The sequence below is a fragment of the Nesoenas mayeri genome (assembly GCF_963082525.1).
Source record: "Nesoenas mayeri genome assembly, chromosome: 19".
Lineage (NCBI taxonomy): Eukaryota > Metazoa > Chordata > Aves > Columbiformes > Columbidae > Nesoenas > Nesoenas mayeri.
The window spans coordinates 4661981-4681748 of NC_137568.1; the positions used below are offsets into that span (position 1 = coordinate 4661981).

General features: G+C 41.6%; 1 protein-coding gene across 4 annotated transcripts; it reads right to left on the reverse strand.

Annotated features, from left to right (window-relative positions):
* ACOX1 (acyl-CoA oxidase 1) lies at positions 1-19732 on the reverse strand. 4 transcript variants are annotated; one of them, XR_013923050.1, is made up of 15 exons: positions 19590-19732; positions 18298-18457; positions 12453-12613; positions 7634-7741; positions 7004-7123; positions 6319-6434; positions 5939-6108; positions 5502-5664; positions 4622-4812; positions 4201-4380; positions 3506-3611; positions 3282-3425; positions 2521-2727; positions 1760-1937; positions 1439-1514 (listed from the first exon to the last, which is right to left on the reverse strand). XR_013923050.1 is itself a non-coding variant. In XM_080356261.1 (14 exons), exons 1-14 carry the CDS (start codon positions 19702-19704, stop codon positions 1464-1466), a joined length of 1992 nt encoding a protein of 663 aa, XP_080212387.1. In that variant the 5' UTR covers positions 19705-19732; the 3' UTR covers positions 1-1463. The 4 variants fall into 4 exon arrangements, 3 of the variants coding, with proteins under 3 accessions (XP_080212387.1, XP_080212388.1, XP_080212389.1); XM_080356261.1 differs by lacking the exons at positions 1760-1937; positions 12453-12613 and adding an exon at positions 9449-9609 and having other exon boundaries at positions 1-1514; XM_080356262.1 differs by lacking the exon at positions 1760-1937 and having other exon boundaries at positions 1-1514.
* Between the last annotated feature and the right edge of the window lie 36 nt (positions 19733-19768).

Below are 19768 nucleotides of genomic sequence, written 5' to 3' on the forward strand. Positions count from 1 at the left end.
TGATTATTTTATTTAAAATTATACATATCTTTCTGTTAAGCTACTGCACATGGAGCCAAACATCATGTCTGATCATTGTGAGCACGAGGAAAAGTCCCCCATGTAAAGCGATCCAAAATGAGAGACCGGCAGAGAACCAGCTTCTCAGATGTTGCCTCAGAACTGCAGGATCTGTGTTTGTGCTGAAGCTTTTTACCACTTTAAAAGCTCAAAGTTGCTCTTATCTGTTGTGAAGAGAGGTTTTATTGCTCTTGGTTTTGAAGAACAGCAAGGATTTTGTGTAGTTGTAGGGATTTCACAGGGCATCAGGAGGTTCTGTTAGAAGCGAGATCTTTCATCTGTTAATCCAGACAACACTGTGCAAGTCCCAAGTCAGTATAAAACCAAAATGAAGCAAATAAGAGAAAGCTCCTTAGAAAAGCATAGGTAGGAAAACAAAAAATAATCAAACCCCCACACCAAAAAAAAAAAGATCTGGACACTTGGGATTGTCATTTTCTTGACGAATGCCTTGAAAAAACAGAAGAAAATCCCAGAACAATCTGAAGACCTAAGGACCTTGGTCAACTGATTTCTGCCCTCAAACACTGGCTTCATCATTCCAGGTCAAATTTGCAGTTTCTACCACTCCATGTGGTTTTTCACAACAAATCACCGAAATTAACATTTGTAAAGTGCTTTGAGATAGTACTACAAAAATACTAACAGTTAAAAGGGCAGAACATTATTATCAGCACCTAGCTGATTATTACTATTTGCTTTTTTCTTCAGAGCAGCATCACTATATTCTCCTTTGACTTTCTGTTAGCAATGAGTAAGGTGCCAATGCTGGAGATGGCAGAGAGGCAAAGGGAGTTTCTGCAGGGCAGTGAAAAAAGGATGTATTGGAAAAGGTGAAGATGTCTTCTGGAAAGAGGCTCCAGGGGAGGATGAGGATTTTACTTCCCAGTTACCTCAGGCAGATTCATGTGCACAAAACTATGCAGGAGGCTTTGGAGAGCATAAATATTTGCCAAACAAGGAAAGGTGGTGCTAATCTTACAAAAAAGACATGGATGCTTTTTGGGAGGAGAACATAACTGCTCATTAGAAGTTACTGCCTAAGGGCTGTTAACTACTTAGTAGTAAAATCCTGCTACCTTTCCAGTTGACATTAACTTCTCTCTAGTTAGCAGCTTCACAAAAGCAATCCTTGTATGAATCCATAAAGCTTTCCAAACTTTTCAAAAGGTTAATTTTACCATTATAATTGCACTTAAAAAAAAAAAAACAAACAAACAGGCATCAGTCCCTACGCACTCTCCCCAAACACCTCGATTTATAAAAGTGGAAAGAGTGGCTACAATTATTCACTGTCCTACAGCTACCAGGATTTGAAAGGTTTGATTCAGGTGCCTGAGGAATGGATGCCAACACCCATTTTCAGGCCAGGAAAAGTGTGCATTTTCCAAAACCAGCAGGCTTCACAGCTTGGCTTGCAACGGCTTCAGGTGTTTGTGGAAAGACTCATGAACCTGTGTAGAAGACAAGGTGGTGGTTACAACAAGGTCAGGCCTGAGCTTTAAAACAGTTTTAGCTCTTCACATCTTGCAGTGTGTTTTTTATACTACGGAAATGTGAATCTGAGGCACTTTGGGGATAGAAGAACAGCCAGTTACATCCTGTGTCTGAGTGCCTATATGACACAAAGCATGAGAATATAAGTCCTGAACAAATAGCCTCCCCACTACCTTTCCTGTAAGAAAACAATGCAAGATACCTTATATCCACACAGTTCTTTGGCATTTGTAATTAAAAGAAAACTGCCAGAGGACTCCTTAGGGGACTGCAGTGAAGCTCCTAAGCCCCACTGACTTCAGAAGCAAAAAAAGGGAGCAAGTTCTGATGGGATTTAACTACAATCACAGTCTCCGGCAGCCCATCACAGGAGATACAGTCTGTCCAAATCGAACAAAGGCAGTAAAAGCTACCGAGACAGGATTTAGAGTTCTGACTTGACTAACAGAAGAGGGCACTGACTTCAACTCAGTTGCTATTATTAGCTGAGCTGCAGATCTAGGGCAGCCGTGCAACACCTGACATTCAGTACTACATGGGGGCAATTTATTTTCTTTTCCAGACATCATTACTGTCTGAAGGCATTGAAAGATTTGCCAGGAAACAGCTAAGGCTTTCACAACTTCTGTAACTAAGCAGAACTAACAAGTGATAACTGCTTTTAAATTCAATAAGATTATTCAATTTTTTCCTCTAGGGAAAGAATTCTTTCCTCCTCTCAACCGAGAAACTCAACAGTATCCCAACAAGGACACATGTGAGATATACAAGGGAGAGTAACTAAACAAAATTTGCTGAAAGCAGAGGAGCAGAAGTTGCTTGTTTTCATCCATTACTACTAGTGACTCTTCTCGCTCCTTCACACATTACCTGCTGAGATCACTGGACCCAAATTAACAACCCTAAATTGAGTTATTTCCCTGGGCAGATGTGGCCTAAGAGGAAGAACTAAGGTTTCTTTACCTCTGTTTTGTTCAGTGGGGATTTCTTTGCCCACTCAAACATGTTCTCGTAGACATTGCCATCGTACCGGCCAAGCACAGATCCAAGATGCCTATCATGAAAGTCAAAGGCATCTACTAGTGCTACTGCATTGGGACGAATTATAGCCAAGAGCTCTTTCACACGCTGGTTCACTTGAGTAATTTGGGCATCAGTCAAAATACCCGCCTTGGAAGACAAAAAAAGAAAAGATTATCAGAAGAGTATGCAAGTCACAAGAACCTTCCCTTCCCCACCACCTAATGTATGTCAGCCCTACTCCCCACAAATATCCAGCAGTTCAGGAAAAAAGAAAATGTAGTGGTTTTTAAGTGCTTAGTAATCAAACTGGCAATCTGCCACAGGGTACAAGCAAAAGGAGCTGCCTAGCATAGCCCGTCACACTGGCTCGCTATTTCACCTTTGGTGGGAGACTCATTCTTTAGAGTGCCTGCATGTTACCTTCAGTAGCAATCTTCTTCATTAACTCCTTGTTTTTCAACATAGAACACCTGGTCACCAACTGGAAACCATTTAAGCTAACCTACACAGGTGCCATGTTACCATTTCTCATCCAGCTCTGCTTGGCCAAAGCCTCCAGCAGACCTGCACTGCTGATGGCCTTCTGGAAGCCAACTGTCAGGAACTTACACCTAAGCATTCACACAACTTTGCATTTGAAGCATCTTTGCAAACAATTACTCTGGCTCTAGAGATTTAAGTCGTTGGAGAAAGACACCAACCTGCAAGAAATCCCCTGTGTTCTTACTGATCCCATACAGTGCATACAGGAGACACAGCTCAGTCAGGACAGCACGGACAGCTGCATCAGTGATCTCCGAGAGCTTTGCAGTGAAAAGCTTCACAACCACGTAGTGACAGTGTGCCTATACGAAAAGAACGGCAGGTGAATCAGGTTCATGAAGAGATGAGCTCTTATAGCACATTTACTGGGCACATCACTAACCTCAGATGCTCGCACAAGATCAACCGAAGTTCTGTTCCAGGCATCTTCCTTGCTCTTTCTGTGGTTCAGTTCAGCTTGCAAATTCTTTGCTGCAGTTTCTACAAGCCTATTCCATAGAAGGAAGAAAAACAGGTTATGCAGTAACACCTCATTAACAAGTACACTGAATTCCTATGAATTTCAATCTAAAACATCAGAACTTGGAGGCTGCGTGCCATGACAGAATCCATTGCCTGGAGCAAGCAGTTGTGGCTCTAAAACCCCCCAACATCGCTGCTGCAGCCTGAACACGGCTACAGAGGAATAAAACATTTGACAGCACATACATGGTGCCTGAATACTTACATGTAGCTATCTGTTCTACTCTCATACTTCCTTCACAACAGGATTGTTTCTCTCCAGATAGGCCTCTGAGCAGTTTGAACATGTTGGTTATTTGTGTGCTCAAATATACTTCACATTTAAATAAGAAAAAATATTTCAAAATGGAACAGAGCAGAGTACCTAGGCTATGGGTAGGCTGTTTGTAGCCTCTTGTAACCTAGTAAAGCGTGCCATTTCTTGAAAGCAACACATGCAGCAAAGCTTTACAAACACCTTGAGACTCTAACATTAACAGGGCAGCGCATCACTACCATTTCCCAACACACACAATGTTGCTGGTGCTCAGCTCAGGCTAGGAAGTGTGAACTCACCAGGCAGCACGTGCTTTGTAGGCCTCTACCAAGCTGGCTGGATCGCTGATCCGCACAGTCACAGATAGAGCAGCCACGTGCTGTGGCTGGATGCGTTGCCTGGGGAGTTCATTAAGGTAGGACACGATGCCAGTGACCTGCTGCCCAGAACTCACTTGAGTGTAGCTTTTGACAAGGAACCTGAAAACAGAGAAAATAGAGAGCAATTTACTCATGAGCTGCTTGGAGAGAAGTAATCTTTCTTAGGGTCGGATTAGCAAAGAACAGTTGTAGCTGTACACTTTTCTGTCAAAAATAGGGCAAGGGACAGAAACATGGGAGACTAGTTTCACGGTAATACAGAATACTCTTCTGCTCATCACTTCAGCTACAAAGACCATAATGCCAAGGCAAGAACATCTCCAGACAGAAGCTACCATACCTAGCTGTCTGCAGCATCATGACGGTGTTTTCTCCCTCATAGGTGCAGGACGGGGTGAAGGTGACATAGATGTCAGGAATGCCACTGCAGCGAGAGTAGCCATGCCCACCACAGGCCATCCGACACTCCTCAATGCCAGCATTGGCAGTCCAGGAGGTGAACGCCTTCAGCCCTGCTGTCAGGGCATGCAGCTGAGGGACAAAACCAAAACCAAGTTAGATTTTTTTAGTTTTCCACTCCAGGCTTGCACACATACACACTCAGTACTGCAGCTCCCAGAAAAAAGTAGAGTCAACACCATTCTTATACTGTCCCACGGGGTTTTGTTTTTCTTGTAAGGACTCTTTTCTGAGCCAAACCACTTATTTGAAAATGTTTGTACGTGTGAAGACTTCTTTTGAGTACCCTGTCCTTTCTGTCTAAGCATTACATGTACCAGACTGTCCTCAACTGCCTACTGTCACATTAGTTTCTCAGACAGAATCCCTATCTGAAAACTGACATTTTACAACCCTAACCCCTCAGTATAGTACTGATACCTATGATCACACATCAGTTCTACCCTAGTCATTTGCAAAAATTATCAAGAAGCTACAGCACAAACACACAGACAGTCTTTACTCCACTACCATGTGATATGCCATCATATATATTATATATTCACAGTAGCTTTCTCACTCTTCATTATTCTCTTTTTTTTTGTAAAAGACTGCTAAATGAATAGTGCAAATAGAGAAATAAAAGTCACCAGCACATACTGGGCTTAGGATCTCCAAATCTAAATAATTAAAAGATGTCTCCTGAGTGAAAGCCAAAAAGGCTTCATGCCTTTTCTCCCATGCTGTAAAGAAACCTTACATAAAATCAGAGGACACAGTACCTCTGGAAGCTCACTCAGATCTCCATCACTGATGTCTCCACTAATTCGATGATAGGTGTTCTTTATGTAACCTCCCACAAATTGAAAAGCATATGCTGTTGCCAGGAGAGGAAAGAGTTTGTATTGTTGGGTCTGATAATCCAAGATCTGGGGTTCTGGCTCCCTAGAGCAAGACACAGATGAGTTAGCATGCCAGTGGCTAGTAAACGGCTGCACAAGTCATGTTACACTCTACGTAGGTTCTCCATTTGGATAGTACAAGCTGCATCTGTCTCAAGCCAGACTAAGACCATACAGTCAAGAATAAGAAATTACTCACTTCCTTGGATTAAATCATTAAGTGCCAAAACAAACATCAACCACAGTCCCTACTCCCTCCAGTATCTGAGAATTTTCCCTCAGCAGTTAAGTCTGCTCTCTGGTGACACTGCACTTACCCAGCCTTTAGCTCAGACTGGTGTCTCACTGCACTGTAGCGGATGGCAATGGTGCAAGCGCGGGACAGGGAGCGAGCTGAATCACCCACAATGAGAGATCGGATGAACACCATGGTCCCGTAGGTCAGCTTGTCACTGACTGGTTTCACATAGGTGCCATCTGGTTCAACCTACCAAAAAAAAAAAAACCCAAAACAAAACAAAAAACCTTTTGATTTTTAAGGTTTCCTTCCTTCCTTTTACATGGTCACATCTCAAGCTGTAAACTCATCAAGTAGCACTTACAAGCAACCTCAAATCTTGTTGGTATACTATTCAATCACACAAAAGCATTTGAAATGTCAATTTCTGACAGTGTATGCTGAAAGGCACTGCTTTACCTGGGCATATTTCATCAGCATGTTTTCCCGAGGAATTCGGAAGTTGTCCATTTTCAGGTAGCCATTATCCATTTCATCATAACCAAATTTTGGCCCAATGTCACCCACTGTAATACCTGCCACAGACAAAGCCGCTTTCATTAAGAAACAGGAACTAAACACCACGTGAGAGGTTCAAGCTTTCACCAATAAAGACCCTGTTTAGTTTTCTAGCAAGTCCTGGCATTGTTAGGAGTAACACCTAACTAGGACCTTGATCAGTTTGATGGAAAAGCAAATATCAAAACATGGGGATCTTCACAATTTACATGCAGTCCTACTATCCAGTCACTGGGGGAGCTGTTTCTAAAGATCATCCAGCTCACTTCCAGCTAAACGATGATGAAAGGTATTCTTTCCTTTTCAGAAAGTAGGACATACTGCCTCACAGAATGCATAGCTGGGAAACGCTGGGACAGAACCCAATCTGAAACTAACCTTCACACTGAAAGCAGGACATTAAAGATGACTCAGTGGTAGGTCAGTCATAAGAAAGATTCCTTTAAGCCCTGTGACCTACCACCTACAAGCCAAAATCAGCTAGTGAAATAAGCCATGTATGTTAACAGGATACACACGCAGCTGTACAGAACTGGAGATAATTAATGTATTCCATGAGCGCTAAACCCTCTATGTTAATTTTTACCTGGCAAGGGTTCATGAGTGCCCAGCTGCCGTATGGGAACAATGAAGGCATGCAGGCCTTTGCACTCGCCCTGAGTGTAGAGCTGCGCTAGAACGATGGCGTGGTTCGACGTTTTTCCAACTGCAAAAGGAGTGGGAGTCAGAAGGAGAACAAAAAACAATAGTCAAACTTATACACACAGAGGCTCCTTCCTTAAAGCACGATCTGAGATAACCACATCATGCATTAGAATACCAGACTTACAACACTGATTATCATCCGAATTCTACAGCTAGACAGTGTTGCTCAATTCAATGAAATTTCAATTTGATCCTCTTGACTACACAATAACCAAGTCTTTGGCAAACCTGCCACTGGAGCTGAAGGAAATAAGAATTTTAATAGAACCAGTCAAAAGTTACATCAAATCCATACAGTGTGAATGATTCTGAGAGACAATTCAGAGCACACAGACAATCCAAAGTTTTAGCAGGCTCTGGCAAGTCTGTTACTTGTGCAAGAGTAACTGCTTTTCAGCCAACTCTTTGGATCAATTTTCAATAATCATTCTGTATATATAATACACATGACATCACCTCGCAGAGTTTTTCCATACATCTTCCAGATTTAGACAAACAGTGATGCACTTACGTCCACCTGGCCACCACTTAATGGAGGTCACAGTGGGGCTGTTGAGGATGAATTCCTGGGTAGCAGGGTCATAAGTAGCTGTAGTTTCTAGACCCCGAAGATGAGTTCCTGAAAACAAGCAAACACGTGTTCTTTTGGCAGAAAGTCAGTCACAAAACAGAGACAAGGACAGAATTGGACAATGGAAAGTTGAACTCCAGTAGTAGTGTACAAATTCTAACTTTGCTTTTTGGCTATATAAAGGACTAAGTATCAATCAACTAAGGAAGAACCAGTGAGAGTTTAATCATATTCTGGGACCTGAAGCCAATTCTCAGAAAACATGTTGGGTTTTTTCCCCCCCACCATGGTCTAAGACTAGTTTTCCAAGCACCTCCAATCTGACACCTTTTTGCTGTTACACACCAGAAGCCCGTTCTCAGTTAAAAAGGTTCACAAAAACACGCTCACCTGGATTTCACTAAAACTGCAATCTGATTAATTTGCAAAATAAAAATCATACACTTGTCAGCCACAAGATGAAACAGTAGTGCCCATCATCTCTTCATTCCCTCATCAGGCCTACAGTTCTACTCTCTTGATGGAGCAGTTTCTCCAAGACAGCTAGTAATGGCACAAATATGCCAGGATACTGATGCAGGTAGGTGAACAGACTGCAAAAAGATGAAGGTGACAACTCCAGGAACAGTCTTTGTCTTCTGCCCCCAACTCTTCACACACTTGTCTTCGTGGCTTTGTCCCTGCATGTGTGAAAAACACTAATTACACAGGCCTACCTGCTTAAACTAGATGAGCTGTGAAGGTTCCTGATAGTCTGGACTAACAGAGCAAGGCAGCAGTGACTCTACACAAGAGTTTCAACATGAAAAAGGATATCACCTTGATGCAACCACATTTCCAAAGCACATAGTAGTTAATTGCAGATTTTAACAGGGAGCTTAACACAGACTTATTCTGCTGGCAAAGGATCTTCAGACCTCAGTAGCTGCAAGAGATTCTCCACAGACTTTATGCTTCAAACAGTCTCTACACCTTGCTTCAGCACAAAGGTGAGTCCTACTCATTTTTAGGAAAAAAAGTCACTTCTGAAACTCCCAGATGTCAAAATTAAAGCTTCCCAGGTCATAATATCCTCCCTTTGAAACTCAGATTAAAACTGTTGCAATCACAATACTGCTGGAGTTCTCCAAATCCATTTCAAAGCTTGAAAGCAAAGGAATAGCAACAAAGTCTACTTGAGACAGCAAAAGAAAATAACATTTCATGGTCCGATAAAAAGAACACATAGGAGTGAGCTAAATAACCAGGAGAATAAAGCTCCCCACAAAACATGAGCATTGGAATCAAGTCATCTACAAGTTCTCTGATCCAAGGTCGGTCCCAAGGTAAGAAGCAACTCTTACTTTTTTTGCCATCTCTTTCAGTACGTTAAAGCTCTGTCCTTTTGTCTTCCAACTGAGCATTAAGTAAACCAGAAATCATACTGGAAAGAATGGTAAGTGTAGAAATGAACAGATGCCACAGTGACATCCTATAGCCATATGCAATAATCTATAGTGGTCTGAATGGCACAAGAGCACCCGATATACTCATACATAGCAATACAGACACCAAAGTCTCCTGTAGGAGAAAAAAAAAAGGGCAAGCAGCATGTGACAATGATCTATTAAGAATTTCAGAGGCAGTCTGCTCCTCCCTAGGGCCACAACCGCACACATAACATTGTGGGGTAAGCACACACCATTTTTTCCAGGCAGGGGAACTCCTTTGTACACAAAGCCATTTCTGAAATAGCATTTAGTGAATGTACTGTACCATGGCCCATTTCCGTCTGGGCATAAGTGCCAATGATCTCCAGGTTCCAGGCAGGCATGAAGAAGCGATCCTGCTGCTCTGGGGTTGCCTGGGTGAGAAGAGTGGGGAGGAACATGCCCAGATGAAGGTCCAGAGGTTCAGGCCGTCCACGATGAACAAAGCTGTGAAGAAGTGTCATGGGATGGGAGTGTGAAGGCAATGTTATGGGATGGAAGCAAGCATGAGGATTGATGGTGGAGATTTGAGAAGAGAAGGGAAAAAAAAAAAAAATCATGTGTAAATCAGAGTTCAGCAAGTGTAATTTAGAAAGCCAGAACACTGTCCTTTTCTCAGGCCTGAATAATAAAAAATTACACTTACTCTGAAATAAACATATTGCAATACATTTCGTTCTAATCATACATGAGATGCATCTGCAACATTCCTGTATTTTTGATGCACCATAGTTGATAAAAAAGCATTAATCCAAACCAAAAGAAACAATCAGACCTTCACTGTGGTTTGGAAACCAGAGCGTACCCGAGTTAAACCGAGTCAGAATGTCAGTTTGATGAAGATGTGATCTGGCTGGATGAAGTGAGACTTCACCCAAAGACATGAAGTCCCCTTTTTTCCTCCATGGTTTGAGGGTATGACCTGGTAGAACTCCCAGTTTACCCAGCTGAATGAGCTTGGTTTTCCCTGAACTTTGTCCTAACTGCCTGTACTATCTAGTTGACTTTCTTTTTAATTAAAGATTAGACACAACTAGTGTATATTACATTCCAGCTCAACTCCCTTTGACTTCTGTTATTTTTAAAAGCTCTCTTAAAAGGACAGTGCTCTGCATGTGGCAAAGCTGCGAACATAAACAACATGGCAAGAAAAGCAACATTTTTCAACCAGTAAATCACCAGCAGAAAGTCTCTCCAACTAAACACATTTCATTAGAAATATTCTTCCTCCAAATTCTGTCACACATTGTTAGGTAGTTAATCGGTCTATTAAATTTTTCAATATAAAGAATTAAATGTTTAAATCTTTAAATATAGGTAGTGTTGAATATTAAAATAGTTGGGATGTATATTGAGGATCAGTACCTTCTGTACAAATGTCCATCTGGCACACTTATGTATGAAATACTGTAATTGGTCTTTAATAGGAATAGATATATATTTAAACAAGATATGCATTAAGGAAAGGGCACTGATCTGAGCTTAGCTCAAACTCGGTTGGCTTTCTTATCAAAGTGGGGAGAACGCATCCTTGTGTTACCTCTAAATACACATTAGTATGAACTAGCTCTATACCTGGAGCTTCCTAAGAACTGTAGTTCTTCCCTTTGATAACCTCAAGCACCTGCAAATAAACTCAACCATCTAACAAAGCCAGGAGCAATGTTTTCTAAGCTTTTGGACTGAACAGTGACAAAGCTCAACAGCGGGCTCGTGATTTATCAGGAACACCAGATTTTAAGCGAGTTTGGTATTGGTGAGAAGTACACGGCCAACAGTCAAAGAATGAAAGAAAAAAATTATTTACCAGCAATAGCTACAAAACCATGTAGAAACAGGACAGTGTTTTAATTACTCAATTTCCTTTTCAGCCCTGTGCTACTGCTTCCTTTTTTTTTTTTTTCAAGAGACTTATTCACTGGTTATTGGTTAAAATCACAGGCTATCAAGTAGGTATTCGCTAAGATAAAACTGAGCAATTACCCATCCAGACTAGGATTCAATTCAGTATCAGTCTCTAACCATCAGGATTAGATTAAGCAGAGCTCAGTGACAATACTGCAGAAGTTTTACTGACAAAGTAGCTAAATACTCAACATTCACAGTAGAAAAGTCAAACAGCTGCACTGTGATTATTCAGCAGGTAAGGTATACTTACTTTACCATACTACCGCTATATTATTTCTATAGTCTCAAAATACTAATTTTACCACCAAAACCCATGAGGACTACAAGCAAACCAGACCATTATCAGGCAAGAAAATGCAATGATCTAGTGTGAAATAGCAAGTAAAACAAATCACTTTGGTGTGAATGTGACTGATTTGAAGAAGCTGGTGCAACAAAGCAGACAAGGTTAGCAGGCATTTATTGTTGCCATCCCATTGTCTCTTTGGTTCCGGCGCTGAGCTTGGTTGGCTCGTCCCATCTCTCTCAAGTGGAACTGATGACAGGATTTCCTCCACTGCATCTTCTACAAACGTTTCAGCTACCGTGAGTAGCTGCAACTGAACAGCCAGGCCACTGGCACTGCCATCTGACTTTTGCAGTTGTTCAGACTTGTATGTATCGTGGTTTCCAAATTCAGATCCCAGGACAAGCACTGGAGTCTCAGGTTTCTTAGACTATTCTTGTTGGTATTTAACAGCCACCAGTCCAGGTTCTGGGCTAAAAGACCTTTCCGATCCATTAAACGTTATTCCATTCAAATATATTAAAGTAATTTTCAACAACAGTAGGAATGTTTTTCTTCTTTGAAACCAAGATTTTTCCATGAAGTTGTACAGCTGCAATGAAGTAGCATCTGGAAGAAAAGTGCTTGGGGCAAAGCATACCTTACCTTTGAACCCAAAAATGGACAATCTCACCACACCACATTGCATCTAAATGTATACCTCTGACCTGTTTGTGCAGGCCAGTCATGCACTAAGAACTGAGACACAAATGCCCCAAATTCAGGCAAAAATAAAAAACACAGTACATTTGACTGGCATGTTCCAACCAGTTCAAGTGAAATTCAGGCTCCCAGGGCTTAGAACAACCTCCTCATCTTAAAACAAAGGTAAACAACTACAAAGTCAGTGATCAGCTAAGAGGTGCATTCTGGAAAAGACCAAAACTAACTCTGTGATTGTTAGGATGCAAAATGAAGCAACCGTCTGGCTATAAGGCAGGAAACATCCACAGTTAACCAAACTATTTTACCTTTTAGATTTACCTATGGAGCATCATCAGTTTACAAGTGGGGTTACAGAAAAGAGGTTACCCATTGATCCCTGAAGGCAACTAACCATGTCCCATTTCGGTTTGGGCGTAGGTGCCAATTATCTTGACTCCACGGACCAGAGGCAGCCATTTCCCCTTCTGAGCAGCAGTCATTTGGGTCTCTACGGTATTTTGAAACATGCTGAAGTGGAGACCGAAGGGTTCAGGAAAACTGCCCAAGCATGTGCTACAGGAGAGAAATAGAGGGATCTGGATCTCAGTCTTACTGTTACTGCAATCCTGAAAGGCTCTTCTGCAACTGTAGCATAAGAGAAATACTCTCCTTGATGATTTCAACCATTTTCTTTTTTTTGTCCCACAAGTAACATCCAAATACGAAGGCATCCGAGAAAATAAATGTTTTTTTCAAGTATTTTATTCACCCTAGGAATCCTGCTGCTATATAGCTGGAAAAAAAACACTATTCTACAAAGATTGCTGTGGAACTTAAAACCAAAGACATGAACAGCACATTATTTTCTCCCTCATCTTTCAGGCTTGAAGGGAATAAATCATGCTACTGCCAGTAGCCTAGCACTAGGCCTTATTAGCTAGAAGCACTATGTATTGAAAAGGAAAAGGCTTCTTAGGTGCCCAAGTGCTTTTCAGAAGAGCTCTGTATTACCTGTAGCTGCTTGTAATAGCTGGGAGATCAGGAACTCACCTTCAATTAAAATTACTGTTACAGGCTAGTGCTGGAGGGAATGGAAGGAAAAAACAAAATCAGACATTTTAGGTATCCTTCACCAAAACAGAAGTTATTGCATGAGAGAATGCTCAATTAATTTAGTAGCCACCACAGCAGGCAAAGTACATTCCTAATTAAAATAAGCTCCATAACACAAACATGCTTGAAAGTTTCATTGTGTAAAAGCTATGTAGGAAATGGCAGCATTTTCCCTTCAACATTCTGCAGTTTGAAGAGTTTTTTCATCTTCCACCTACTGCACACAAACACTTAATCCATCCAACCTCAAAGGCAGAGAAGACGAAATGAGCACTCTGCATGAATATCTACAACCAGGATCACTCCCACCTGCCCAAGATACCTACACGAAAAATATTAATATATCTTTCCATCTTGAGGTACCTGCCCAGGGAGCATATTTGAGAGTTTGTTGCCAATACACATCCAGAGTTCGTAGGGGATGCTATGCACATATAGTTGGTCAAATTGCAGCAGCATTTGTGGCTGGCGTTTTACACCATGCCTGGAATGAATGCTTAGGAGTGTAAATAATTGATAATTCAAAACCAAATACCTACATAAACAGTGAAAATCAGCCATAGAGTGAAAAAACACAGGACAAAGTTTCTCCAGCACCACTCAACTGCATGTTGAAGATGATTATTTTCAATAGAACAGTTTTTAAATGAACAAGACTGAAAGAGATAAGGATTTTCACAGGATCAGTACTATCGTAATCAAGTGATCTAATGTTGGTGCTTAATACATTAACTGTGCTTGAGCTGCTGTGAGTGTGTGTACAGTGTGTGGAGTTCTTGGAATGAGGCAGCCAGTTTGTTGACCTGAAAATATTCTACTGCCTACAGCAGCACATGTTTACAAAGCCAAAGTTATCAGGGTAACCAAGGGCTTAAAAATGCACCGAGGACAATGAGACAGGCTACTTTTCAGCATTCTTGTGGTTTCCTATGTTAGTTATTATTTTAGGTCAGGACCTGTAGAGCAATAGCAGTGCTGTTGACTTCCTCACTGCCCACAGTACAATTACTGTGCATCTGTTCCTTGGGCCCAAAAAATCAAACCTACAGGGAGCAAATTAATGATGACTTTGAAATACACTATTTCAGGGCAGCTTGGGAAGAGCATGAACAGTTCTTCGTGTATTTCCAGGAGCCACTGAAGGAATTTGTGAAGATGCAGCACATGCTTTGCTGTCAGAAAAATCAGGTCAGACACTGCTGCTTTGAAGATAAAACATCTCCTTAAAGGTCACACCAGCAACTTTCACTGCCTAGCAGTAAGTTTAATTGCAAGTGCCAGATATTTCATGCTTAACTAGCACCTTCTTTGATAGGAGCAAGAATGACATTTTACAAGCAGACATTTTATAACATCTGAGTCAGAAGGTCACACTATTCCACTGACTTAAGATGCAGCATTTTAACAGCTTCTTGCATCCACAAAGCTGAGGCAGAACTGAAAGCTGGCTAATTGACAGCAGAAACTTCTCATCTCTGCATGCTCCACACTGAATGATTACAGTTTTCTTAATGTGCCTTTTAACAACTTGAATTACAACGAGAGAGAATCTTGTTTTCCTCATGACACAGGGCAAACAGAAGAGGTGTGAGCTGTGAAGGGAGGAAGAACAGGTTTTCTTTTTCTTCCTTGGGACATTTACTCCTTCCCCTCCCAATTTCTACATCCCCACTCGGCATTTCCCACTACCTACACAGCTTGTTCTCCAAATGCTGCATCGTGTAACTGTTCAAGTACTTTACTACATCAAGACCAACTGTAATCTCCTGCATTTAGCACCAGCCATTTGATCCACAACTGAAGTCAGACTTGCTGCAACAACCAGCGAGTCAAGAAGGGAGGCGCAGTTCCAAATCCACTTACGGGAGAAGGATGCACAGTAATGAACTATTTTGACAATACAGACCTTTCCAGATTCCACAGCAGCCAATGCCACCCACTTAATAAAAGGCAGTTGTAGAAGGCAGATGAGTTTGATAGATTATCTGTCAGTGAACAGAGTACAACAGAAGCAAAGTCTATGTTTTCAGAGACTCCAAATCTAAATGAGCAATTGCAAAGACATTCTCAGGCTGCAGAAATGGGTCACAGAATAGGGTCATTTCCTTTAAAGCAAAATCCACAAGCAAACATGTCTAGTTTTTTGTGGTAACCCTCCCAAGAAGCAGTGAGAAGAGTCACCTCGGTGGAGAATGTCTGACCTGTGATTACTGAGCTTCAGAGTTAACAAATGCCATGGTAATAAACTCCTTTTCGAGCTGTAACAGAAAAACTCAAACCAGGTTCTCCACTCCAAATGAATTTAGCAGTGGCCAGTAGGGCCCCTTCCACAGTTTTTCTGGTTTGATTTCCTAAAAGCTACTCCAGGTCCTAACTTTAGTGACAAATGAGAAGGACAAATTCTCAGAGGGAAAGTGCACATTCATGCAAGGCTTATGAACACAGGAATCACCTGTTGATTTGCAGCTCTCAAATCTTTTCTTCTCTGCCCCAGTTTCTCACAGCTTTTTTTCATTTCTTCATTTAATTCCATTTTCCTCAACTAAGGTTATTTCAACTTGAAGGTGAATCAAAACTGACCAGATTGCTCTCTTCAAAGAGCTGTGTAGTGTTACACATCAGAACAATTCCCCATTTTTCATGCTGACTTAAATTTTGCTGCAGTTAAACCATCAAAGAAATCTTAAATATTGGCACTTTAAGGCTGCTGGCTTTCATAACATGTAGTCACAGCAGCAACCACAGTGCTGACACATGCTAAGACACGGGAAGAACTGCCTAGATGAGAAGCAAATAAAACAGCTTCTAAATATATTTAATAGATCCTCTTATGTTTTGGAGCCAAACAAAGCCCTTGTGGAAACAGGAAGGAGGAGCATCCAGTTCAAGATGCAGCAGCAACTGTTGAAGCACATCTTTAGGGCAGCTGAAGGAAGAAGCATTTCTCCTCGCCTGTTCATAAATCAAGTTTTAGAATTGGTCGCTCGGGATACAAAAGTCCCTGGTGAAGTTCTGGTAGTGTACAAAAGCTACAGGAAAACACCTAGCTCAAAATTCTCAAAAACTGCATCTGTAAAGACTTCTATCCCCACTATTTGGGAATAAGCATAATGCATGCGGGATTATTGGCAAGATATCTTAAGCCTCCATATGTAAAAATCTTCACGGTCAATCACGATAAACCCAACTTGACATCAGAATCCAAGGCTGCAACCTATTTAATAAACTTCATTCAAGGCATGTCACAACACCATATCCATTCAGTCTTCCAGTTTGGAAAACTAAATAAACCTAAACACAGTCTCTCCAGGTCATCTTTTACACAAATTAAGTCCCTCCTAGTTAGAACCAATTAGCATGTTTGGATAAGTGATAAAAATAAACTTAACTCTGCAAGTTGGGTGGAAGTCACCAAGTTTAAAAAGATGTTTGACACTCAGCAAGTGAGAAAATGGGGAGAGATCTCAAAACACAAATGAAATCAAAGGATGAAAAAATAATCCTTTAATTTCTTCCATTTATTAAGAAGCAGTAAGCCAACATCCTCCCTTGCAAACACCAGACAGGACAGTAAGAAATTCAAATCAAGAACATTAACAGTGTGCAGCTCTTAGAGCAAACAAACTTTACTTGTAGGTAATAAGTATATGTACTGCTTTTCATTCTTCTACATGTTATTACAGAAGACACTGGAAAATACAGTCAGTCTACAGTAACTGAAATTACATTTTGAAATCTTGAATGTCTGGAATTAGAATTGACTCTGAACCTGCCTCATTGTTTCAGTTGATTTTGGTTCATGAATTATGACTAGTCATACCTGACTATTCATATCGCACAAGATATGGATGTATTATTTGCTACCTATATGAATACTAATCTGTCATCTATTTAAAATTAAGAATTGTTCACTCCCAAATAAGTTTACCAAAAGACAAAAACAGAATCTACCATTTGACTACTTCAGAAAAGTTGTATTTTCTTAAAATATTGTCAGCAATGCTACCCAAAGACAGCATTTATTTTGCAAACTTTGTTGAAGTTTGCCAGCTGGTATAAAGGATAGACTTTTCTCCACCAAAATAATTGAATAAGCTTCCCTACCACCTCTAATAACCCTCATGTAGCAAAAATTAATTATTAACTTTTGCCATGCAGTACCTGAATAATCCAACAGAATTGGACATATTTCTTGTTACGGATCATTACTGACCACCTTCTTTGAAATTAAAACTGCTGCAGACAAGGTGGTTTCAACTAACTAGTCTTAATATTCACACCCTGAGGCCAATAACAGCTTTTCTACAAATCCAGTCAGAGGGGGCTTGTGATTCTATTGGTGCACTATTTAATGTAAAATGTTAATTTAACGTGCCAGAGGACATATTCATGGTATTACATCCAGATTTCTCGAGGTGTGCAATCTTGCTGTTAAGCAGTTTCTGTTTTATTACATCAGAATAAGTTTAATAGAACTAAGGAGAGATATACATCAAAGCCAGGAACTAAGTTCCCTGCAAGCTGGAAGGAATGAAACTCAAATATAAAGACAGTTTTATTTGTATTAACTTAATCCAAGGGTAATACTATCAGATAAACAAAAGGTCAGACAACAAAAAGCCTCTAGGTCAAAGGAAACCACTATAGCACCAGGAGCCTGAAGGACAGATAGTTATAAACAAGAACTTAGAAGCTATCTGGGAACATTTTCAAGTATGTCTGTAACACAACTTTATAAGGTCTAAGTGCAAAGTGAAGTAATCAGCTTCACGAGATTTCATTAGAATTTGCAACCTCATCAGACCTATTCAGATTCAAATATTTAATTGCATTTTTTATTCCTTTTGGAAAAAAAAAAAAAGCAAAAGCAAAATTAAAAAAAAAATACAAGTTCCACTTTTTACTTTCTGCACTATATATAATAAAAAAGGTGTGATTATTAACTGTGCATTTCTAGTCAAAAATTTAAGAAAACATATTCAGGAAATCAGAGTTTCACCTGAAATTCACTGAAGCCGAGACTTCAGTGAGCTTTCATAGGGGTCTTTAGCTTCCTTTGGACAGGAAACAGGAAAAAAGCAAAACTCTACTGTCCTCAGCGATGAACAAAGTGCATACAAGAAGGAAACTCTACAGCCAGGTACCTTTTAAACCAGTAGATCTCCTCCGGGTCTGCAATTCCATACTCTCTTAACTTCATCACCATCAGAGAGCTCTTCCTGATGGCTTGTTCATAGCGCTGGCTGCGGGACAGGAAATTCAAATCCTCATGCTGGAAGTCAGGGTCATTAAAAACTAAGGCCTCTGGGGACAGAACAGAAGAGGAAAACAAACTCAGTTTCTGCAAACCTCAATAGACAGCGAGTGAGAAACTATTCAATGTTTCACTTGCTGTACCTCAAGGTACTGATATTGGAAAGTTAAAAACAAAAGTTAACAAAATCAGAAAGAAATCAAAGCTCTTGGAGAGAGGGATTCTAGCAACAGGGCACTCTCCCATTCCACACACAAACGACATTTTAAGTTGGGAGCCCTCCTGGACTTGGCAGGAAGTTAATTCACTGATGTAAGACCTGTAGGACCCTCAAAATCAGTCTCAAATCCTCAAACTGCCATTGTAGCAACTGAACATGAACTCTGATCCCCACACAACTCCTTGCAGAAGGGCACGGCTATCATTCCCACTATGCCAAGTGGAATCTAAAGTACCCAGAGGCCACAGACCTTCTGTGTCCCCTTTGGCACACAAGTTACACAACACCAGCCTTTAGCAATCTCATCCTGGCACATGCTGGGAAAAGAGAATGGAGGTATTTCATTAATCTCATGAATCACGGTATTGGTGGGTGAGAAACAGGTCAAATTTGTACTGTTGAGCAAGAGCAATCTAGGAAAGAAAAGGGATGGAAGAAGGCCCAAGAGAAATGTCCAGAAACACTGCCTCTCACCCTCTGAAGGATGGTAAAAGGTCATTGCTTTATCAAAGTCACCCCAAATCCTTTCTGGGGAGCGGAAAAGAGCGAGATCAAGGGCATAACACTTCTCCTGCTCCACTCTAACTCCTTAGACTGATAATCCCTTCCTCCAGGCAGCCCCTCTCCTCACAGCCTCCCTCTCTCCCTGAGGCCTCTGCTCTCCCCAAAGCTCCTCCCCACCTTCTCCTCCTTCTTCCCGAAACTTCCTCCCTCACCTCACCCGGGGATTTCCCCACCCCCGTTTACCCTGGTTCCCCTCTCCCTGGAGGCCCATTCTAGGGTCTCCCTCTCTCCCGCAACCTCTCGCCTCTCCTCACCTCCCATTTCCCACTCCTAAAACCTCCTCCTCTTCCCCTCAGCCCCCGCCCCGGGCTGTCTCCCTCTCCTCACAGCCCCAAAGCCCGGACAGGCCCCATTCCCCTCAGCGGAGGAGGCAGCAGCCCGCCCGGGGCCTCCCTCACCGATCTCCTTGCGGCGGCGGGTGCGCTCGGCGCCGCCGTCCAGGATGTGTGTGAGGAGCTCGGGCTGGAAGGTGGCGGCGGCGCGTTCCCGCCGCAGGTCCGTGTTCACCGCCATCGCAGCCGCTCCGCTCGACCTCGGCCCCCACTGCTGGCCACGCCCCCAACAACGTCACGTCCTG

Coding starts and splice junctions, on each gene's coding strand:
- ACOX1 (XM_080356261.1), bottom strand. CDS start 19,704: ATGGCGGTGAACACGGACCTGCGGCGGGAACGCGCCGCCGCCACCTTC. Junction 18,458..19,589: donor CCGCCGCCGCAAGGAGATCG/GTGAGGGAGGCC, acceptor TTCTGTCCCCAG/AGGCCTTAGTTTTTAATGAC. Junction 3,612..4,200: donor TACAAAGCACGTGCTGCCTG/GTGAGTTCACAC, acceptor TCTATGGAATAG/GCTTGTAGAAACTGCAGCAA.